This window comes from Dendronephthya gigantea, unplaced genomic scaffold (assembly GCF_004324835.1).
Source record: "Dendronephthya gigantea isolate DGI-Jeju-01 unplaced genomic scaffold, DenGig_1.0 000005F, whole genome shotgun sequence".
Taxonomy (NCBI): domain Eukaryota; kingdom Metazoa; phylum Cnidaria; class Anthozoa; order Malacalcyonacea; family Nephtheidae; genus Dendronephthya; species Dendronephthya gigantea.
Window position 1 is genome coordinate 3,283,617 of NW_021163015.1, and position 20,629 is coordinate 3,304,245.

At 38.2% G+C, this 20,629-nt stretch overlaps 4 protein-coding genes across 7 annotated transcripts; all 4 read left to right on the top strand.

The window, feature by feature from the left end:
- Positions 1 to 732: 732 nt before the first annotated feature.
- Positions 733 to 9,614, top strand: LOC114515837 (smoothelin-like protein 2). 2 transcript variants are annotated; one of them, XM_028535161.1, is made up of 6 exons: positions 733 to 1,022; positions 5,830 to 6,591; positions 6,673 to 6,899; positions 7,847 to 7,937; positions 8,065 to 8,216; positions 8,528 to 9,614. In XM_028535161.1, exons 1-6 carry the CDS (start codon positions 966 to 968, stop codon positions 8,673 to 8,675), a joined length of 1,437 nt encoding a protein of 478 aa, XP_028390962.1. In that variant the 5' UTR covers positions 733 to 965; the 3' UTR covers positions 8,676 to 9,614. The 2 variants fall into 2 exon arrangements, with proteins under 2 accessions (XP_028390962.1, XP_028390963.1); XM_028535162.1 differs by lacking the exon at positions 733 to 1,022 and adding an exon at positions 1,158 to 1,592.
- A 1,099-nt stretch (positions 9,615 to 10,713) lies between these two features.
- On the top strand, positions 10,714 to 15,851 carry LOC114516131. The gene is made up of 12 exons (XM_028535511.1): positions 10,714 to 10,848; positions 11,170 to 11,293; positions 11,394 to 11,549; positions 11,698 to 11,822; positions 11,900 to 12,062; positions 12,155 to 12,355; positions 12,444 to 12,749; positions 12,979 to 13,122; positions 13,300 to 13,563; positions 13,779 to 13,951; positions 14,513 to 14,603; positions 15,017 to 15,851. The coding sequence occupies exons 2-12, from the start codon at positions 11,170 to 11,172 to the stop codon at positions 15,256 to 15,258; spliced, it is 1,989 nt and encodes a 662-aa protein (XP_028391312.1). The 5' UTR covers positions 10,714 to 10,848; the 3' UTR covers positions 15,259 to 15,851.
- Positions 15,852 to 15,978: 127 nt separating this feature from the next.
- LOC114516132 lies at positions 15,979 to 18,180 on the top strand. Of its 2 annotated transcripts, none has more exons than XM_028535513.1 (3): positions 15,979 to 16,039; positions 16,505 to 16,796; positions 17,079 to 18,180. In XM_028535513.1, the coding sequence occupies exons 1-3, from the start codon at positions 16,035 to 16,037 to the stop codon at positions 17,925 to 17,927; spliced, it is 1,146 nt and encodes a 381-aa protein (XP_028391314.1). In that variant the 5' UTR covers positions 15,979 to 16,034; the 3' UTR covers positions 17,928 to 18,180. The 2 variants fall into 2 exon arrangements, with proteins under 2 accessions (XP_028391314.1, XP_028391313.1); XM_028535512.1 differs by having other exon boundaries at positions 15,987 to 16,402.
- Positions 18,181 to 18,335: 155 nt separating this feature from the next.
- On the top strand, positions 18,336 to 20,516 carry LOC114516139 (tRNA-dihydrouridine(20a/20b) synthase [NAD(P)+]-like). Of its 2 annotated transcripts, none has more exons than XM_028535529.1 (10): positions 18,336 to 18,571; positions 18,688 to 18,714; positions 18,785 to 18,879; positions 18,970 to 19,045; positions 19,137 to 19,178; positions 19,262 to 19,514; positions 19,591 to 19,684; positions 19,782 to 19,867; positions 20,035 to 20,122; positions 20,371 to 20,516. In XM_028535529.1, exons 1-10 carry the CDS (start codon positions 18,465 to 18,467, stop codon positions 20,499 to 20,501), a joined length of 999 nt encoding a protein of 332 aa, XP_028391330.1. In that variant the 5' UTR covers positions 18,336 to 18,464; the 3' UTR covers positions 20,502 to 20,516. The 2 variants fall into 2 exon arrangements, with proteins under 2 accessions (XP_028391330.1, XP_028391331.1); XM_028535530.1 differs by having other exon boundaries at positions 20,375 to 20,498.
- Positions 20,517 to 20,629: the final 113 nt, after the last annotated feature.

Here is a 20,629-nt window from a genome sequence, read left to right on the forward strand (position 1 = left end):
CGCACGTTAGCGATATCACCATAAAATTTTCAATTATTTTTTCACAACTAGTAAAATGGCGTAGTTAACTTTTAAAGGGTCTATTAGCGTCATCCCATTGTAATTTCATGGGTTGACTGTGTGAGAATATGAGAGTTAATAGGTAAACAAACCGAGTTAGCACGAAGATTCTGACGCAAGCGTCGTTCAAGATGGGAAACTTGATGGAAACGTAAAAATTTTTCCGGCTGATGTTTGTGTTGTGAGCCGAAGATGACGTTCGATGTGTCTGTCATGCTCATGTCCTCGTTCACGTTCGACCTCTCGATCAAAATCTGCCACTTCGTTGAACGTGTGGTTTCATTGCAACATCCCTAAGGGTCTATGCGATCATATTACGATCAGAAAAAAGGAAGATAAAAATGTCCTGTTTCCAGAACATATTGTCCTGGTTCGGCGGACTCCACCCCTCGTACCCTCTCGTAGTCTTATCGAGTGGTATCCCTTTTCCCATCACAGATGCCTCTGACATCGCCCGACTTATTTATCAAACGTTTAAGCCTGCAAGCGACCTAATAACTGGGAATCATTATCACGACGATTGAAAGATTTAGCACTTTACCATCCCAGGTAGACCCCAGAAGGCATCTCCTGAGGTTGCCCTATTGGGGGCTAATTATGATGTCCCAGAAGTGACCGTAAATTTGCGTCCACCTGATGACATGAATTTGCATAATAATTAACCAGTCACCATTTAAATGCTTTTTACCACATTGTTTGCGCTGCACATTTCGCTGGCTGTGTATTGTTTAGCAGATTGTCTTACACTATAGGACTTGCCGGTTGAGTTGAGGCTCTCTGATCGCTCGTTGGGATAACGTTTTTCGCAAGTTTTTCGTTCAAACAGTTAGAGAACTTTGCAACGTAGTCGCTTCACTCTCAAACACAGTAGCGACCTTCGTATCTCGGCCGACGCAACAGACAAGATGGGTTCAAATGATTTAGCAGACTTGAAAGTCGAGGAGGCTACGTTGAGGCGAAAGGTGAGTAAAATCCTAATCCTCTGGTGTTAAAAGCTGCGACTGCATGCTTTAGGCCCAAAGCTAGAGACCTCTGCCCATTTTCGTGCGGCGTTTGAAATTTTATACACCTGTGGCATTTTCCGTTTTTACGACACGTATGAGGTTTTTTATTGCCTTATTGACTCGTTTTTCCCAAAGCTGATTGATAAGAACTATTATTTCAAGTGGCTGCATAAACACAGTGAAACGTTGATACGATGATAGCGAGTTCGCGCTGGACAGCATTTCAGTCGTATCGTGTATTACCCTGATGAGAGAATTCAGCTGTCTTCTGTATCCGTGTTTATAAGTATCAAGGAAGCACACCCGTTGCCATTCGGCTCGATCTTAGATTACAAATAAATCGTGTTGATCCCGGGTTAAAACCTCGTGTATGGCAGGATTTAGCGGAGAACATTTCATGCTTGGGTGAAGACCGAACTTGGTTAGGTTGCCTTGGAGAGACTCCGGTGGTATTAGGCATCCATTGCTGTTTGTTCGTTCTCAATGGCTTCGACTGCTAGGGTAACTTCATATGCGAAGATGTCACAGGTATAGACGAGATATAACATATCTTGCTGCGTTTTTCAATCATCGTGTATGTCTGTTGGTTTATGAATGTTTTAGTTTGTTTGCAAGGGGGCGAACAATGAGCTTACAACATCATTATGAAGTAATTTGCGCTAAGCATTTATAGATTTATTACCAACGAAGAACCACAACGATTGATGTTTGTTTTATAAGACCTATGCAAGCAGAAACGAGCATGAATGATGACATGTATAGTTGTCTTGTCTGATAGATACAATTGTTTATGGTTACAATGTTTATATATTCGCTTCTCGTCCGCACCTTGGGCATAATTGAAGTGAGCACTGTACCATATATTGTACAGTAGAGTAACATAGCCAGTATCGTTGACTGTGTTTGGTATTTAAATTCTTTGAGTCTGTCAAACACCTTAGCTGATTCATGTGTGTTTGTTGGATGAAATCTACCTTGCAGGGTGCTGTCAGCTGTTAGTTAAAGTATGGCTGTTAGTTTATAAGTATGGTTCGAGAACGTCTGCTCGAAATCTAGTAATTTGAATGAAATGACTTATTGTTCGGCACAATATTAGGAATACACTATCGTCTGGCCAAACGGATTTCATTTCTTTAGGGTTGTCAACATCGATTATCAGTAGGTCGTTCATTGGGGGATTTTCATTACAACCTTGTAAAAAATGCATATTCTCTGCATACTTTTGGAGTGCCAGGCAAAGGAAGAAAGGCGTTAGAAATGCTGTCGAGTCCTTTCAAACAGCATGAACGACATACGATATCACAAAAATGTTAAATAACTGAAGCTTAGGGTGAGCCATTTGAGGTTAACCAAGAGAGATAAGCAAAATGGCCTAGCTCTAATGACGCAAGACTGTTAGATCGGTGAATTGAAGATTTGTGAGTTGACTTTTAGCATTTGCGCAACTTTAGGGTAACAGGCGAATGTACGAATCGGTCTCTGTGAGCTAAAGACGTTTTATTTCGCTATATTTCTATTGCACCGTTCAATTTCGTTGGCAGGTTTTGGAGCACAACACCACCGGCGTATCCAACGCCATTTTAAACATTGTTGATAATTTCCGGTATGTCGCTCACGTCAGGGGGTATTAAGGGATCATATATATTATGTTTAAGCTCATATGAGAGTTTATGCGTGAAAAAATGCAAGGGGCTAAAGAATTTAGTCTTGCATACCTTTAAGATTGTTTATTTAAATGCGGCAAGATGTTATACCATGATTAAATTATATACCAATTACTCTGTAACTAAGAGGGCCGTGATTTCCAGCTGTAAATGGCATGTCCGACTGTCTGCCGTGGTTTTTCGCTTTTGCGATATAGGCACGAATATTTGAAGCATGTTTACAGCCGATAAAAAATCCTCCCCAGATTTGCATTCTATCAAAATTCCTTTTCGTCATTCTAGAGAGTTGACGATAGATCATCAAAGTCTTAAAAACTTAGGATCCCAAATTTAGGAACGAATCTTTGAGACGCAAATGCATCGGGCGATGAAAGGTTTTGAAGCGCGAAAATACCTCAGCATAAAACAACGCAGAAGTTATTATTGGTTACAAAAGGAATCTTGCGTAGTTCTCCACTTGACGACTTAAAGTCTTATATTGAAAGCGACACAATGCCCGCCTGTTCTACGCTGTAATCACAGCATATATTTGTATAAATAATGATCAGTTATTACGAGATTTACGTATTTGTTCAAGGTTTTACCCTCGCTGTGTTCTTGCCGACATTTTGATAATCTTGTTCTTGTGCCAAACCACTGATGTGATCGTGTCAGCTGAAATGATAATAACGTCTTATTTCTATGACGTTTTTGCATCAACATTATTTCTAAGTTGTATTTTACAAAGATTAGTTTCCTGTGGGCTTCAGCTGTTACCCAGGCGCACAGGACAGCATTTCAAATGATATATTCCCTAGGTTTTACTTAAAGTCAGGTGGACTTCAATTTAGCAGGAGCCAATCTGCCAAATTCTTTCGCTCTCAGTAACGTCAACACTCGTAGGTCATTAATAAGGTACGAAATTGAATTTCTGAATTCAAAGCTCTTTATGTGAGCTTGGATTGCACTTTCTTAAGCATGCATGCACTGGCTCTTTTACACGAAGTGTCCAAAGAATGTGTTCTTGATTTTCGAAGAATTAAGTTACTTAACCACGTTGAAATGAACGAGGAAAGATGATTTTAGGAATAATTTCATAGGAATGTTGTTTATCAACAAGTGAAGTGGGTGAACAGACACGATACAGACACAAACATGTTAGACAGCCATGTTGTCATCTTTTTAAGAATTGGTTAACCGAGGCGAGGTACGGGGGTGGCAATAAACAGGCGTTGACACTCTTTTTAAGCGAGTGAGTAGGACTAAGTTGTATCGGTTTTGTGTGTGGGATGTAGGTTCGCTAAATTGCTAACCATGTATCGTCATATTTTATTTCTTTGCAAGGAAAGAGGTCCTGCATGGACTTGAAAGGTCCTTGTGGTCAGCCCTTTGTTACGGCCCTTTTTGATTTAAAAAGCACAGCTTACTTCCATATGGCTTCATATCAACTATTCATTTTGGTGGGGGTAACCTGAAGTCTCGACGCTATTTCACTGTTTAGCCGCAGGCCTGAATTACAATCAATAAGCTTTAAATAGGATAAGGAAATTCCATAAAAAACTAAAATATCCTCTCGACTATACAAATAACCAAAATATTAATTGATGAACCAATATTACTGACAGATTAATTGATTTATGCTTATTTGAGCAAATTAAGAGTACATGTTTTTGAAAGATTGGTCATTTATTGTAAAGTTTAGCTTCAAATCACTTCAAAAACTTGATAATATTGAATCCTAGCCAAAACTAGAAGCAGCTAGAGACCTGGTAATTCTACGCGTTCATTAAATTTTATTTGATTTATTACGAATTTCGCATCTATAGATTGTCTTTCAACGAGCTTATTTCTGCATTCAAAGGTCAAATAACTCGAAGGGTTTATATTCAATTTACCGCAGAACGACTAAGCAAAAAATCCTTGGACAAGGCCCAAATGCCAGAGGCAAGAAATCTTTAGATGACACACTTAAAAAACTTGAAAAAATTGATTTCCCAATGAAGTCGCACGCATCGTCAGTCGTTATAGCATCTTAATTCATCGCTATCATTGGACATAAAACATTATAATGGCGCATCGATCATTATCAAAACAATATCATAGATACGTACGTTTGTAAAATTTACTGAACACACCTATATGCTCATAAAAGACATTGAATTTATATAACCACATGCATTATCCAATCTTTAGTGTACTAAAACATTCTATAAATATAAAATAATAACATTTTTGATCAGGAAGGCTCAACACATATCAAACCAAGTCCTTTGTGGCTGGCTAATCTGCCAAGTTGAATTATGTCAATTATTTTAATGCAATTTTTGTCTCTAAGCTCTGAGAATATTCTATTCATTAGGTCTTGAGTGATGAAGTTGAGTTTCTAGGGACAAATTAGGAAAGTGCTGGGAGGACGCCAAGTGGATAATATCAGGACAATCTAGCATTGTCCAGCAATATGTTGTCGTACACGTGCAAGCAGTATTGCCTGGTTTACAGTATAATTCAGTCATGAAAGTAGGATAAATTCAATCTTTTTGAACCGCACCACTGTTTAACCCAGTTCACCGCTTCAGCACCTATATGCACTCTTCCAAATCCATCTATTCATGCTCGTTTTTCCAACTGGTGCGTTTGTTAGTTTTCTATCAAAGTGCATAAAGTTTAGCTGTCTCTCAGTGGCAAATTAAAATATTTTTTTTTTAACTATCTGAGACTTGCATGACCATTATAGATATTAGTACTGGTGTCTTTCACTAGCCGGTTGGCGGTTCCATTCTGAGCCTGTGAAATCGTCCAACCAATCAATAATGACGCTTATGAACCTTTAGGGGTTCATAGATATCAAGGGAGGAATTTAAAGCGATCTATCAGGAACAGAAACATAGCTAAGTCATGGGTTAAAGTGTTCATGAAATCAGGCAATTTTTACGTCTTAAGAGTAGGGCAGTTTTTATCTTCGAAATCATTTGTCTTCTGCCTCCTACAGAACAAGGTCCGTGAGAGATGACCAATTTCTCACATCTTGGTATTATTGACTTGTTCGTTCCAGTCTCAATCTGTTAACACGTCGCGAGTTGCTGGTGTGATTACGAATTGAGCGTAATTTTTTTTTGTTTCAGTTGGAGACAACACGTGATCTCTCTGAGCGTCGTCAGATCCGAGCTTTGCTTCGGACCTTGAAAGAAAAACGTGAACAACGCGAACAGCAGGTGGCCGATGATCGTGTCAACAACAACGCCGCAGCAGCAGCACCACCCCCCGGGACTGCACGTGATGCAAAAGATGGCGGTGGTGTACGGTTCGCCAACGCTGATAAGCCGATGGAGAGAACCGACAGCGGAACGAACATTCTCGAACTGCGAAGTCGGCGACGAAGTGTGGCGAAGCCTCCTCCGTCGACCAGCTTCCTCGTGAACAAACTGAGTAACGTGATGCAGAGAGAGAAAGCTGCGCGCGCATCATCGCCAGCCAGGGGGGTGAATGCTTTTAAGAACAAGTTTGAGAACAAGGACGCGAATAATAATCAAGCAGGCGCAAGACCCGGGAACAAATCACCGGCAGTGGTGCAGACCACTCAAACACGTAGCGTGGTACAAACATCAAAAACTGTCGTCGAGACGAAGTCGGTCACACACGTGGAGAAAAAGGAGGAACCAGAAATTCATCATCCTAACCGTAATGCTTTGCGATCTCGCCGTAGATCGGTGGCTAAGCTTGCGGTGAACAAACACGAGAAACCAAGTGCACCAATGCAGAATGGACCGGTTATAACGGAACCAGAAGTCGCCCCTACGGCTAAAGATGCTCGTTTCCAAAGGCGACTATCGCGGACTCGTATTACGCCGAAGATGGACACACATGCCGGTCGTTTTACTCCAATGGTAAGTCGCTAGATCCTAGTCTTCTATTTCGTAAACCACACCTCTCTATCGCAGTTTGCTTACGGTGGGTTTTTTGTTAAGGGCAAGGCTGGGGCCGTTAAGCCAAATGCTTTTGGTTCACCCGCTGAGAGGATGGCGTACTTCCAGCAAGCTGCTCAACAAGACAAACCCGCAGAACCCGCAAAACCTGCGAAGCCTGCTCAACCCGCACCTAAGCCTGCAGCTAAGCCACCAGCGGCTTCCCCGGTACAACAGAACAAAGAAAATGACAATCAAAATAAACCCATCGAGAAAATACCGCGAAGAAGGTAAATAAATCTTGGGGCTTTTGTTGCCTCGTATCCAGTCTCTCTGGTTCGCTATGTCGTTGCGTCACGTGAACATCATGCGGGATGACCACATGCTTCACGCGGCGTTTTAGCAGCCTATGAACTGTGGCCTGGTTACGAGGTGACTGGTCAAACAAGTCTTCGTTGAAATAACTACCTGGCAACATTGCGTCAGCGCGATATTGCTGAATGTTTTCCGGCGTAGAACTCTAAGAGTCCATCCAGTAGCTATCAAGATTTAGTATGATTGAAAAAAAAGTCGCTGAAAGAGTGTAATTTCGAAAACAGAATAATGTCTTGCCTGAGATCAATATTTCACATCATTTTCACTCCCACTCTATGTGGGAAACACATGTTTGTCTGGGCAGCAAACAATCTTGAAATTTGTTGGCTAATTTCGGATACAAAACTGCGCAAAATAGGGATGAGAATTTTTCTGCTTCATGCAAACACGTTATACTTCAGCTGGAATCAATTATGGTAGACGTTTATACGATTTCATTGAATAATTGGCCAAGCTATTTGCTTTTATTACTGATAAGGTATTTAAAAAATGCTTCCTCGAGACGGAATGAAACAATATTGATAAAATATAGTTTGCATTGGATTCTTCATCAGACATTATATTATATATTTCAAAATACCGGTGTTCTTGATAGCATTCGTATATCAGTAAGAATAGGTAAGATTTTATAGTGAGTTATTTTTATCAAAATGAATATTGTTTCTGTTCCTTGTTCTTCCTGTTTTACAAAATAAACCACGAAAGCGCAGCCAGAAAATTCTGGTTCTGTTTCACCCAATTTAACCGCTCAAACAGCTTGAAGTCAAAGAAATCACTTAGCTTTGTGAACTCCACGAGTTGAATTTATAGGTTCTGAAGTGTTTTGTATTTTCAACTACACTTACACTTTATTTATTTTTAGTCCTCCAAAGAAGAAACCACAACTTAAGCGACAAATGTCGGTTTCTCAATTAGTTTTACAATGGTGCAAAGAACAGACAGAGGAATACGAGGTGATGCTTGTGTTTTTGCCTCGAAAAACGGGCCAGGATGAAATACGGCAAATGTCATTAGCTTTTCACATCCGTCGCTAGGATTATCGTGCATTACTGAATGGTTTACGCCGGGTTTTTATTTCAGGGTGTCAACATCACGAACTTTAGTGCAAGTTTTGCAGATGGTTTAGCAATGGCAGCATTGATTCATAAATTCAATCCAGATCTCTTCGACTATAACTCTCTCAAGCCTGGCGACAGGGAACGAAACTTCACGACAGCGTTTCAAGCCGCAGAGTAAGAAAGTTGCTTTAGCATTTTACATCCTCTCGGGATCTGGTCAAACGAGGAGCCGCACGCAAGGAATCTTGATTCCCAACGAATCAAGTCATTTAGAAATCGCAATTCCAGCTGCTCTCTTTCGACGGGGTTCTGCCTGAGATCACGAGAGCTTGTTCGAAATGTATTTATTGAACTCTCTGCATGCAACACAAAATTCTTGTTCTTGTTTGATCAGGACATGATAGTTGATAAAATGTTTTTTAATATAAGCTCGCTTGGTAACTCTCATCAACCTCCAACCTCAACAATTCATAACTCTCTTTCAGAAAAGTCGGCGTGGCCGTGTTACTCGATGTCGAAGACTTGGTCCGAATGAAGAAACCAGAACCGCGAAGTATCCAAACCCAAGTCCAAATGATTTTCAGCAAATACAGGCCAAAAGATATGGACATGAGCCAATTGACAATCGCCTAAAGACGGTCAGGTCACAATATAGATATATTTTAAATTTTTAAATTTTTAAGGCAGCAAAGAAATAATTCGAAATTAGGTCATTTAGGAGAAAATAGGATAAAATGTGCGAGATATATGGAATAAACTCAAGTCATTTTTAAGTAACTTTCGAGAGATCGGGATATGATATGCACAGATATGCAAATGAAAAGCTCACTCTTCGAAGTGCTCTGTGAAGCCGTTATTTGATAAGAATTTTCTGGCTTTTTTCCCCTTTACAATCCCCATAATGGTAGTGACACGTTGCACTTGATCAGTCTTTTTGCTCTCAAGGAGCGCCCGGTGCGATTGTGGCAACAATTGGCGGCAACCGTTAAATTTGGCTTCAAAATTTGATCTAGAGTTGTGTTGGTGTGACGTTTATTTGCCTATCTGTGTGTCGAACTCGTCAAAGGATTTTTCATCATTGCACAATAAAGCGCACTTAAGTTGCACAGGCGCAGGGAAAATTTTATGCAACGGTTGGTTTTTATGGTTTTTACCAGGGTTGTTTAAGAAAAGTTGGTAAGAAAAAGAGCTAAGCAATGGGCATAATGGCACAATAAGGAATTCTCGTGTATTTCACAATAGATAATACTATAAATTAGTTGGCAATTTAAACAGAGGCCGCAGTCACAAAAATGTTATCCCATGATTGCCTTTGTACGGATCAAAAGAACTGAAACATTTTAGAAGAGACCCTTTTAACTAAGACATTGATTCCTGTGCTGTAGTAAAGAACTATATTATGCGATAGTTCTCGTCAGTGATCCGTCCAACGACTGTGTTTCATAAGGAATTGAGCGTTGGTGTTTCATTTTTTAAGGGCAAATGGGGGGGGGGGGGATTTGGACACACTGCACAAATTTAAAAGCAGATGTAAAATGGAATATTTTTGCAAATAAAAGAGTTTAATGTTCATACCTTTTTGTTGATCTTATGAATGAATATTTCTGCGTTCATTCATAACTGCGTTCATTCATGATTTGCGGTTTTTGCGCTGAAAAATTTATCAGGTATGTTTCGCGAAGAAGCTTAAGACGCGTTCTTCCAAGAAAAGACTCGACTTCCGGGATGCCGGTTCTATGATATTATAGACTTCCTGGAAAATATGAGCATTCAGCGTTTCCATGAAAAATCATTTTTCTGGAATTTAATAAAATTTATATATGGTAGGGAAAAAAACGGTGGGAAAAAGTAATTTTTTTTCAGTTTGCAATTTTATTTTGGGCTTTTGCGGCGTGACCAATCGATGTAGTTTTTCAATACATAAAACATGAGAATATACTAAGTATGAAAACTGGTGGGGGGTTGACTTGTTCCAGTTGAGTAGATAAGAGTTGTAGTGTAAATATTGGTCCGTCGCTTTTAAACTGGATTAAAATTTCAGCTTTGCTGGATCTCCATGCAGTTGATGGTTATCCGCAAGTGGCAATAAAGATAGCTGTAAGTCTAAAAGACAATCTGTATATTGGCTACGTTATTCACAGACACAGTACTTTCATTTGGCAAGATACTTCTGTATTAATGTAAGCTTCACAACTAATTTTGAATTCATCGTGTTCGTCGTTCTTGATTGCTTATCACTTTCACATTCTGACAGCGTTAGCTACAAATTTAAGTTAGAAACGTCAAGAAGAAACCCTCATTTGAAAAGGAAGATCTTCTTGGAACGAATGGATGGGCTTGATGACGTTGAAGACTTGTTCAGCAGTATTGAAGTTCCAAATTTAAATAACGGTATCTTTTCAAAAGACTGTTATTACATTATTGTATATATGTACTGTGTATCTCAAGAGCAGCAATGAATATAATTCTGGTTATATTACTAAAGCAGTAAATCACAATTGTTGCACTTTGTTTGGTATCTCTACGTTGACTTGAGGCTATGATCAAATTGAACGTATACACTGGAAGAAAACTTGATGCAAAATGACAGTAGTTGTTTTATAATCGCATACAACTAGCAACAACAACAACAACAAAGTACAAGAAATTTTCTATGTGTTTTTTAGTTGACAACAACGTCCATATCGAAATTTTGGATTCAGGAGCAGAGGCAAGATGTCCAGCAACAAACAGATTTATCAAATTGAAATTTCCAGTGTGTAGTGAATCGCAAGATGGCGGCAGCATTACCAACAGCTCTCCATGGGTATATTGCTTTGACTTTTAAGGATATATATTTAAGGCAATACTCAATGTGCTTCGCTAGACTTGCTTGTCAATTCAACAGTAACTTCGGTACGCCGCTGTGGGCTAAGCTATGATTATCAGATCCTGAGGAAAGTTGGTAGACAATGATTCATGATCTGTATTCCGGCTGTAGTATATTGAAATGCTTTATCAGTTTTTCTTCAGTTCGGTTCCACTTTGTGCTTATCAGAAATTTTGAATAAGACGTGCAGTAACGGTGTATAATTTATATAGAGTTATTTTACTATGCATTTCCTTTCATTCCTGATCTTGTTTGCAGATGATGAACTTGAGAGTCGTGCGATCGCTTCTGGTTACTACAGCCTTTTCATGGGTTCAGTTTCCTGAACAAAATGAAGTGATTCAAGTTCCTATGAACGGAAGTTGTTCACTGGAAACTCAAGGTAGGCAAAAGGTTTGATCTTTCAAGCAAGCTCTAACGAGAGGCCTGTTTTGCCGGAAACACTTTATTAAACTGAAACGTATATCTTTTCTATCGTATAGATGTTCAAGGAATGATGGTCGAGGATTACACTGTTTATCTTCAGGATATTCTTGATATGTGTAGAGACCAGACTGGAAGTACAATGATTAAGTTATTTCTGAGGTTTGACCAGCTTGAAAACCCCTGTTTTGAAGTCTGTGACGTTGAAATAAAAGGTAAAATAGAAACAGCCATGTCGTCGTTATCTGTAGTCGCAATATGCCGATGAATATGGCCGAAAGATCCAGCTTTCGGCTTCAAACTTTTTATAAGGGTTGATCGAGAGACGAACAAAATTATTCATAAATAGATTTTCTGTTGTAGAGTTAAAAGTTGTTGTTGAAGTCGATGAAGAAGAATATAAAGATGGTGAAACAATTGGAACTAGAATGAAGAAACAGATGGTCTCTGGACCACATAAAGGACGTTGTCAAAGGCTTGAAACAAAGGTCAAAAGAATGAATAAATTTTTGTGTTTTAGCTGTACGAAGATTATTTAACCAGTCATTTTTCTTATTCCCAATAGGAACTCCAGTTCTCTGTGACAACTAATTTAGAATTGAATGCAATGTATTTGCGTGGATATGTAAAACGTCTCAACGATAGAGCAATGTTAGGAAAAACAAAAGCTGTGACTGGTGAAATAGAAGTGCCTTTAAAATTTGAAAGTTCTCCGCAAAATGTCAACAGTAAGATAGCTATAGTTTTCTCGTTAATTCGTAGTCACTTATACTTTCTTCGGACGCTATAAAAACTTGTATATTTCCGTTTTCAAATCAAGATTCACATGACACAAGTTATATTTACAAAATCGAAGCCAACCTGGATCCAGATGAGTTTTACAATGAAAATCCAGGAAAAGAACTTTATACATCGGACAAAACTACACCGGCAAACAACATATTTAACTTTGGGATAAACATTTGTGTTGGTAGACGATCGTTTGCAAAAGATGTCTATCGGTTTAAAACGAAAAGCAAAGGTATGGAGAATATTTGCTTTTGTGAAGAAATAGATTGCGCGCATAAACATTGACATTAAAAATCACATAATTTTTCTTGGAAATTTAGAATATACACCTAACAGCCATAAGTATATCCATGCAATGGAACTTGAGGCCACACGAGCACAAATTAAAGATCTAAGAATCCAGAAATTGACAACGAACAGGGGTGACATTGCGTATTCATGGCAACTACAAGACGACGATAGTGCAGCAAGATACGAGGAGGGCGATGTTGTTGGAATATTTCCAAGCAAGATCCGGTCCAACGATCAAACGTACCTGGATCTTCTCACACCAGAAAATTACAAAGAGGCCATTCTTGCTGGCGTGATCACAAGATCCTATTATATTGCTGCAAACTCCAAGGAAGGTAGTCTTCATCTTTTATATACCGTTCAGTTTGTGGTTAGGACTGAAGGAATAAGCCCCCCTTGGTTAGATCCTATTTGGGGTTTGGGAAAGTTTGATAAATTTTCAAGATTGCATGGTAGTTTATATAATAAATCACTGACAACAGTGATTTATTCTGCCATCGATTATTGAGCGGTTACGGCACCGTACTGTTTACAACTATAACCAAACCGTAATCTTTAATTCAGATGAAAATCCGAGTGAAAAAATCTGTATGGTCGGTAAAATCCCGATAAAAGTGCTTGGTCCAGTAAAGCATGGAGATCATATTTACGCGTCAAATAAACTGCCTGGAGTTGGAGTCACTGAAGAACAACTGTGTATTGATACAAGTAAGCAATGCTTTGAGATCAGGGGCCGGTTGTTTGAAAGGCGTTTAGCTTAAACGGTGGATAAGTTCCACCGTTCCACAGCATATCCACCGTTTAAGCTAAACGTCTTTCAAACAATTGGCCCCAGACGATTATGAAGATCACTTCAACGAGTAACATGTTTTCTTTCCACCTCAGACGGCGGGCGTGGGAAACGTCTTTTGGGCTACTCACTTGAGACTAGTGAGAAAGATTCAGTAAAACTCGTAAGCTGTATTGTATCAATCTTGCTGTCGATTAAAAACGATGAGGTCGAAGGATTGTTGGCGAGAATGGAAGAAACGTTGTCCGAAAACTTCGTCAGAAGAATTGATGAGTTTCGAGATGATGTTGATATTAAAATGGACGGAATGACTCAGATTGTGAGCTCAACTCAGGATTACGTTGCCACCAGAAGAAAAGGTAAGAAAAGATTTTATAAGAGAGGAATTATGAAGAATCAGTTTCTCTGTCGTGGGAAATCATTCTGTAGTACTTCATGAATTCAGTGACAGATTAAAAGCATACTGAGGACAAACATGATAGAACTGTTATGTCATGAAATAAACTGTTATTTGATCTATCAGTTGCTAACCATTAAGCCGGAACTGCTAGACTTCTGTCCTTTTATTTTTCAGAAATATCACGTCGGAATTGTCGCGTTTGCTCCGTCATTATCGTTTTTTTTATCCTCGCTATTTTATCTTCGTTTTTCTTCCTTTCTCCGACGTCACCTTACATCGAGTGGAAATGTCACCGGGGTTCTTTACCCGGTACCATTAAGTTCAAGATTGAAAACAGGAATGACGAGGTAGGGTGACGGAGCGATGATGGCAGCGATGAATGTTAGTTAAAGCAGACGGGTTAAGTCGTTTGCATACGTTGGGGCAGCTTGTGTCGCAGCTCCTCGCAAGAATGATTTTCATTGGCTGAACTTTGCAATACATTTCTGTTTCAACCAATAGCATAACTTTGTTCTTTAGAAAGCGTAGAAAAGCATTATCCAATTGCACGAAAGCTTCCGAGCACTGCGACATGTCCCTCTTGTGTTTCACACGAGAAACGTTCTGCATGCGCGGAACGAAATTTTTCTTAGTTTGTAAGCCTTTGGACAGCAAAGAAAAAATGTAGATCAGTTAAACTCAGAAATGCATGTGTTGTTGTAAGAGAAATAAAGCTCTAAGTACCACTGTAGATAAAATATATTAATGAACAATTATTAAGAGAGTTTCTTATTTTGATAACTGTAGTTGCATGTTTGTACGTCAACATGTATAAAACCAACCAAATTCTATTCCTGACTTTTAACTCACATTACCAGAGGTTAGCAGCGACAGATGCTTGAATGAAAATGGTTTCTTCTATTTTATAGAAATTTGTGAGAATGGAGGGAATCCTATTTGATGTAGCGGATCTTAGACATAAAATTGGTGTGGATTTTGCGCTAAAGAAAAACCTTACTGGTAAAATTTGAAATCATTTTGGTAACTGCATGTATTCGAATATATTTCACTATTCCCAGCTAAACCGCAATAACCTCAATTTACATACAAAAATTAAAATAGAATGCATATTTGTTCTGCGTTCATTCGAGTCTTGTTTTTTCTGACTCGCACCTGCCATTACAATTAAGTGCCAACGTTTTCTTGACTTGTTTTTTATTATATTTATCTGCATGGCTCTCGTTTTTAATTAAAAGCTTTAGGAAAGAAACCCATGCATATATTGCCTTATAGTGGTCACGAAAAGATTTTTAGCAAACGATATTCAATTTTAGACACAAAAGATACATTAGGTGTCCAATTTTCTGTTATCTTCTTAATTGAATCCTGAGCCGTTGGAAAAGGCGACTGATAACGAGCGTTTATCTTTTTAGGTTCATACTATCTTAATCTTAGAAAATGCAAACGTGAGAATCTTCGTAAAGTGTTGGGTTGGTTTAGTAATCCGCCAGTGTATTGCCGTACCCAGGTCTTTGTCGCTTCGTGTAACTGCAGCGAAATCTTTCATTATCATCTGCAATATAAGTCATGGGTGAAGTATGATCCTGTCATATCCCCATCTTGTCACGGTGAAAAGGATAATGCATGCAGAGGAAACCTTCGAGATTATGAATGATTTTGGATGATTTCAGGCAGAAAAAAGCAATATGATCTGTCATGCTTAAAATTCGAACTCATTTTCTTGTTTTGAAGTGAAAAAAGTGAAGATTTGCAACTGATTGACTCGGAACATTATCAAAATGCCAGTCAGATGAATTTGACCAAAAAAAAATTATTGTACGAGCAATACTGCGATAGGCACCTTCCGTTGAGAAATATTTATTTGCGGCTGTATTTTAAAGCGTTGTAAATATATTTACATAAACTCGGCAAAATTACCAAGCCATACATAACAACTTAAATTTTGGATTAGTTATTAAACTGTTTATGTGCTTTTGAAATTATTACATGCGTACGTAGCACAGGACTTTTGTTATACGTGCGTTACGAACAGGTGGAACAATGGCAAAACTTCTTTAATCCGTTCTAATGCACGGAAAAAAGCTACTATTTTACAATTTATCACTTTTCTAAGTCGCATTATCTCCGTAGAGCGAAGTTAAAACTTAAAACTGTAAATATTTCTCAGTTTCATAGGAATTAAAGGAAGCCAATTTCTGTTTAGGAAGTCACCTGTTCTTCTGTCGGCATAAGCATAAATACTTTTTTAAAATATTAAAATTTAAAAATTTTAATTGTTCAGTCAAACATCACGTTCAGCTTCGTATGTCACGCATTTGTTAATGCAGTTTCTTAAATTGAAGTTAATTTAAAAGAAAATTAAAATCAAGAGAGAACTCCGACAGTAATATCCAAATCATTTTGAAGAAATTCTCAGAAGTGCATCGCAGAATGAGGTAAAAACAACGATTATATTCAATAATTGTCTCTCGTCTCTTGTCACAAAACTGTGGCTAATTTCCGCTTCTGTTCAAGTCTTTCTAATCAGCAATTATTGTAAATATCTTACTCATAAGCACAAAACACGGCAGTGAAAATGCATGCAAATTTTAAAGTTACTTTACGCCTTGTTGAAACTAGGAGTAGCGGGAAATTTACATGAGAAAACATTGAACATTACTGAGAAATGCAAGAGTTTGTGACTAACAGCGACTAGGAGATGTGGTAAACTTGGTGTCTTAATGGCCGGGAATAAACGAGAAAGCTTTTATGATTGGGGCCGTCCCCATCCCCACTGCCTCCGAGGATGTTACTTGGCAGTAATATATATCTAAATCATATTTAAATGTCTTAAACAACAAATTTGCAAAGATCATTGTATCGTGAATCCAATCTTAATCGTAAACAAATATTTTTTCTAGGTCGTTCATCAACTTCGTGTTGCTGTTTAACTTCGCTGAGGCTTTTTACAAGGTGACAATGATTCAAGACAAAACTCTGCATGGCTGTAGTTTTCAAAACACATCAGAAACGACGATTGGGAATTGCCTGGCGAAATGTCTGCAAAATTGCACATGCAGAGCCTTCCGGATGTGTGGTGAAGATAAGACTTGCAGCTTGTGTTTGTCAACAAGCACATCCTTGAAGATAAAAGAAAAACAGGGCGACTGTGGCTATTTTGCCTTTGAAAGAAATCACCAACATGGTTATGAGGTCTGTTTTAAATTATATATTAGGGAGATTTAGAGCGAGGACGTGAACGTCAAAAGGGCGAATAAATAGCGTGATGCATCTCTACATGCCACGAGTGTGAGGAAAACTCCCATCTCGCACTCACTGTGATGGGAAGAGGGGGGATAAAAAACACTTCATGTAGCAATTCCATATACCGCATCTATAGTTCTCAATGTTTCATGAAATTTGAAAATCAGTTTTCGGTCTACTATAGTAGATCTTCGTACGGGATATATTCAATTTTGTAATTCATTATTTTAGAACGGTGGAAAGAGCGGTTGTTTTCAAGACACAAACTGTTGCCTGACCTCCCAAACTTGCTTCAATGATGGAGTGTGTAAACCCAGCTATCCTAATGATATCCTGCATTCACCACGTTTCACATGTGACTGTCCCCCAGGGTACCGCGGGAACCGCTGTAAACAGCCAATCAAGTCGTGCCGTGGCTACGTTAAAGCCAGCGGTCATGATCCACCAGCCTCAGGAAACTACACAATTATGGATCACGACAATAAACCCTTCCAAGTATTTTGCAATTTCGTGAAGATGTCAGTTAGTGATACTACAGTATCCTGGACACTTATCCAGTCCTACCGATTTGAAAATAAGACGGAATTTAAGGCGCCTTTTTTTAATGACAATCCCAAAAATGCCGAAGACCCAAATTGGGAATCGTACCGTCTGTCGTTGTCTAGAATGAAATCTATACAAAAGGATTCTTCAAAATGGCGAATGACGTGTCGATTTGACACGGATGGGCTGAACAAAACTGATTATATGGAAGGATTGAAATCTCAAGTCGATATACTGACATACAATGCCAGTGATTGTATGAATGTTGAGTTCATAAATGTTCGCGGGTACGAATGTGCCGTCGGAAATTGCCAAGCTTTTTTGATTCAAAAATTCAATAGACCATTTCACCACGATTCATATAGGAGCGGTAAAAAAAAATGCAGCAACTCCCACACTGGTAATAAATGTTCCGCGGACAATAGTGGTAACAATGGTGAAGATAACTTCGGTCGCTATCAGGATGGCTGTGTTAATCCAGATCATCGTTGTTCTAAAAATAAAGTTTCCACGACTCAAACCTGGCTGGGAGCGTGAGTAATGAGGTCAAACGGATCGATGATGACACTTTTTAAAGACGGCTTTATATCTGTACAATATTTATATGGATTATATTTAATCAGTTGAACTTAGCTCTTCAAAATTAAAGAAGAATTAACTTTAATAGTATAAATTGACCATAACACTGGAGATGCGCGCAAAAGGTGTGATTTGATGGAAACTATACCTCAAAAGTATAACGAGAACTCTTTTTACAACAAAAAACTTGGCGCAGAAACCTGAACGCAGGCCGTAGGCGCACAATTAGCATGAAGCGCGCATATAAACTTTTATTAGCGCCTGCAGTACAGAGACAGCAATTCAAGTTCCGACTTGAATATTTTACTTCATTTTACAGTAATTTGACAGTTGACAGAAACGTTAATACATCCAGTATTGAAAACATCTCAGTCAGGGGAAAACTTGTTAAAACAAAATAAAATAAAGATATAATAATATTCCTCAAAGGTGGATTGATGTATTTTAAGTATTAATATCCAACTGTACAATTAGCAAATATGGACAAATTTTGATATGAGATCATTTGAGGAGGACATCGTAGCAAAATGGAAAAAACCATTAGAACTTTTTGACGAGAAAGATGTCGTGAGGATATGTGCTCCAATGGTTCGATATTCCAAGTCAGTATCTAATTTGAAACATAGCTGTAATGTAATTCACTTATAATTAGTAACATTTCTCATTAGTTGCCATTAATTAATCATTAGAACTACTAATTCTTTTGTTCTTTCTGTAGATTGCCATTTCGATGCTTGGTGAGAAGGTGAGAGAGAATTTCTAATGGTGCATCTTGTTAGCCAAACAAATTAATCGTATGTTAATGGTTCTTTAAGGTATGGATGCGACTTGGCTTGCACTCCAATGATCATTTCCGATTCATTTGTTCAATCCGTAAAAGCAAGGGACAGTGATTTTACCACCAACCTTTGTAAGAATAATTTGCCATCTTTTTCTAAAGCCTATCATCGATTAAATATTGCAAAAAAATGCTTTGTATATATACATATTTCTATCTTAGTGGATCGACCACTTACTGTTCAGTTTGCGGCAAGATGTGGAAAGGATTTAGCTGATGCAACAGAAATTATTGTTCCGTATGTCTTAAAAACAGCTAGAAATGGTTCTTGTGATTCAGGGTTTTCCTAAAAAGTTGCTGTTCATATATATTACTTCTCTATTTTTAAGGTTTGCCGATGGAGTTGATATTAATTGTGGTTGTCCTCAGAGGAAAGTACTAATATATTTCAGCTACTGTACCAATTGAAAGTGATAAAAATCATCAAATCCTGAAATATTAACTTTATCTTTAGGTGGGCGATGAAAGCTGGTTATGGAGCTTGCTTGATAAAAAATCCAGAGTTAATTCATGATATGGTTAAACAGACTAAATCACGGGTTCAAACTGATTTTCCAGTGTCAATCAAAATTAGAATTCACAATGACACTAGAAGAACTGTGGAGATGTGTCAGAGAGCTGAACAGGCTGGTGTTTCATGGATTACTGTTCATGGTAGAACAATAGAGCAACGATCTGAACCATGCTCCTTGGAAACTATCAAACTGGTAAAGGATTATACCAATTTACAACACCGAAATTGCCTACTTTTGATATAAACATTCTCATTTGAACATGATTTAGATCAAGGACAGTGTTGCAATCCCAGTTGTTGCAAATGGTGATATCAGATCTGAAGCTGATATTGCTGATGTGTGTGCAAAAACTGGTGTCAATGGTTGGTAAAATTTGGCAATTTAATCAACTCTCGTTTTCAGCAGGCAATATATATTTAAGCTGGACATCTCATTCATCTTATTCATTAAATATTTCAGGTGTCATGGCAGCAAGAGGAATTTTAAGCAACCCTGCAATGTATGCTGGGTTTGACTCTCTTCCACTTCAATGTCTTCAAGATTGGGTAAATATTATCTCGGGTTTATCTGTTCATTGGGTTTCCACTGTGAAATTCTGTGATATAGCTAGATATAGTACCTAGCAGTCAGCTTGTTGTTATGAAAATTACGGTTGCCCTAAGCTGTTAGGGTATTCTGCTTTGAATCTTATTTTTTAATCCGTATTCTCTAGCTTGATCTCAGCTTGTCCTTAGGAATTTCGTTTACTCATTTTCATCATCATCTAATTTATATGTTGGAAAAGGTTCTTTGTAAACCAGGCAAGTATTGCATTAATTAATTTTGTGTATAAGTCAACTAGATTTGCAATCTAAAGACAAAGTGATAGTTGTTATTGAGACCAGTTTCCACACAATCCTTATGGTGTGGTCGTATCAAGGTGATAGATGAGGAAAATAAACAGATGCACATTCCCAAAATCCCTATATATAGACCCATGTTCCCCCATAGTCTCCAATCCACAAGATTTATGGAAGGCCCATAGATTTAATTGTGCTTTCTTTTTAAGAAAGAAGAGTGTTCAATACGCTTAGAAGTATACCAGCTGTTTTGAATTACCTGGAAGAAAATTTTGGTATTTCCATGACTAAAGACTCTGAGCTGACTAAGCGCTCTGAGAACAGATTAACAATAAGCTAATGTAAATAGATTTAATAAAATGATTTAAAAGCTTTAGGATCAATGGATTAAAATTAATTAGTGCGATTAGTAATATGGATAAGCCGATTAGGGCGGAAGAACTACTTCTATTTTTTACTCATTTGGAC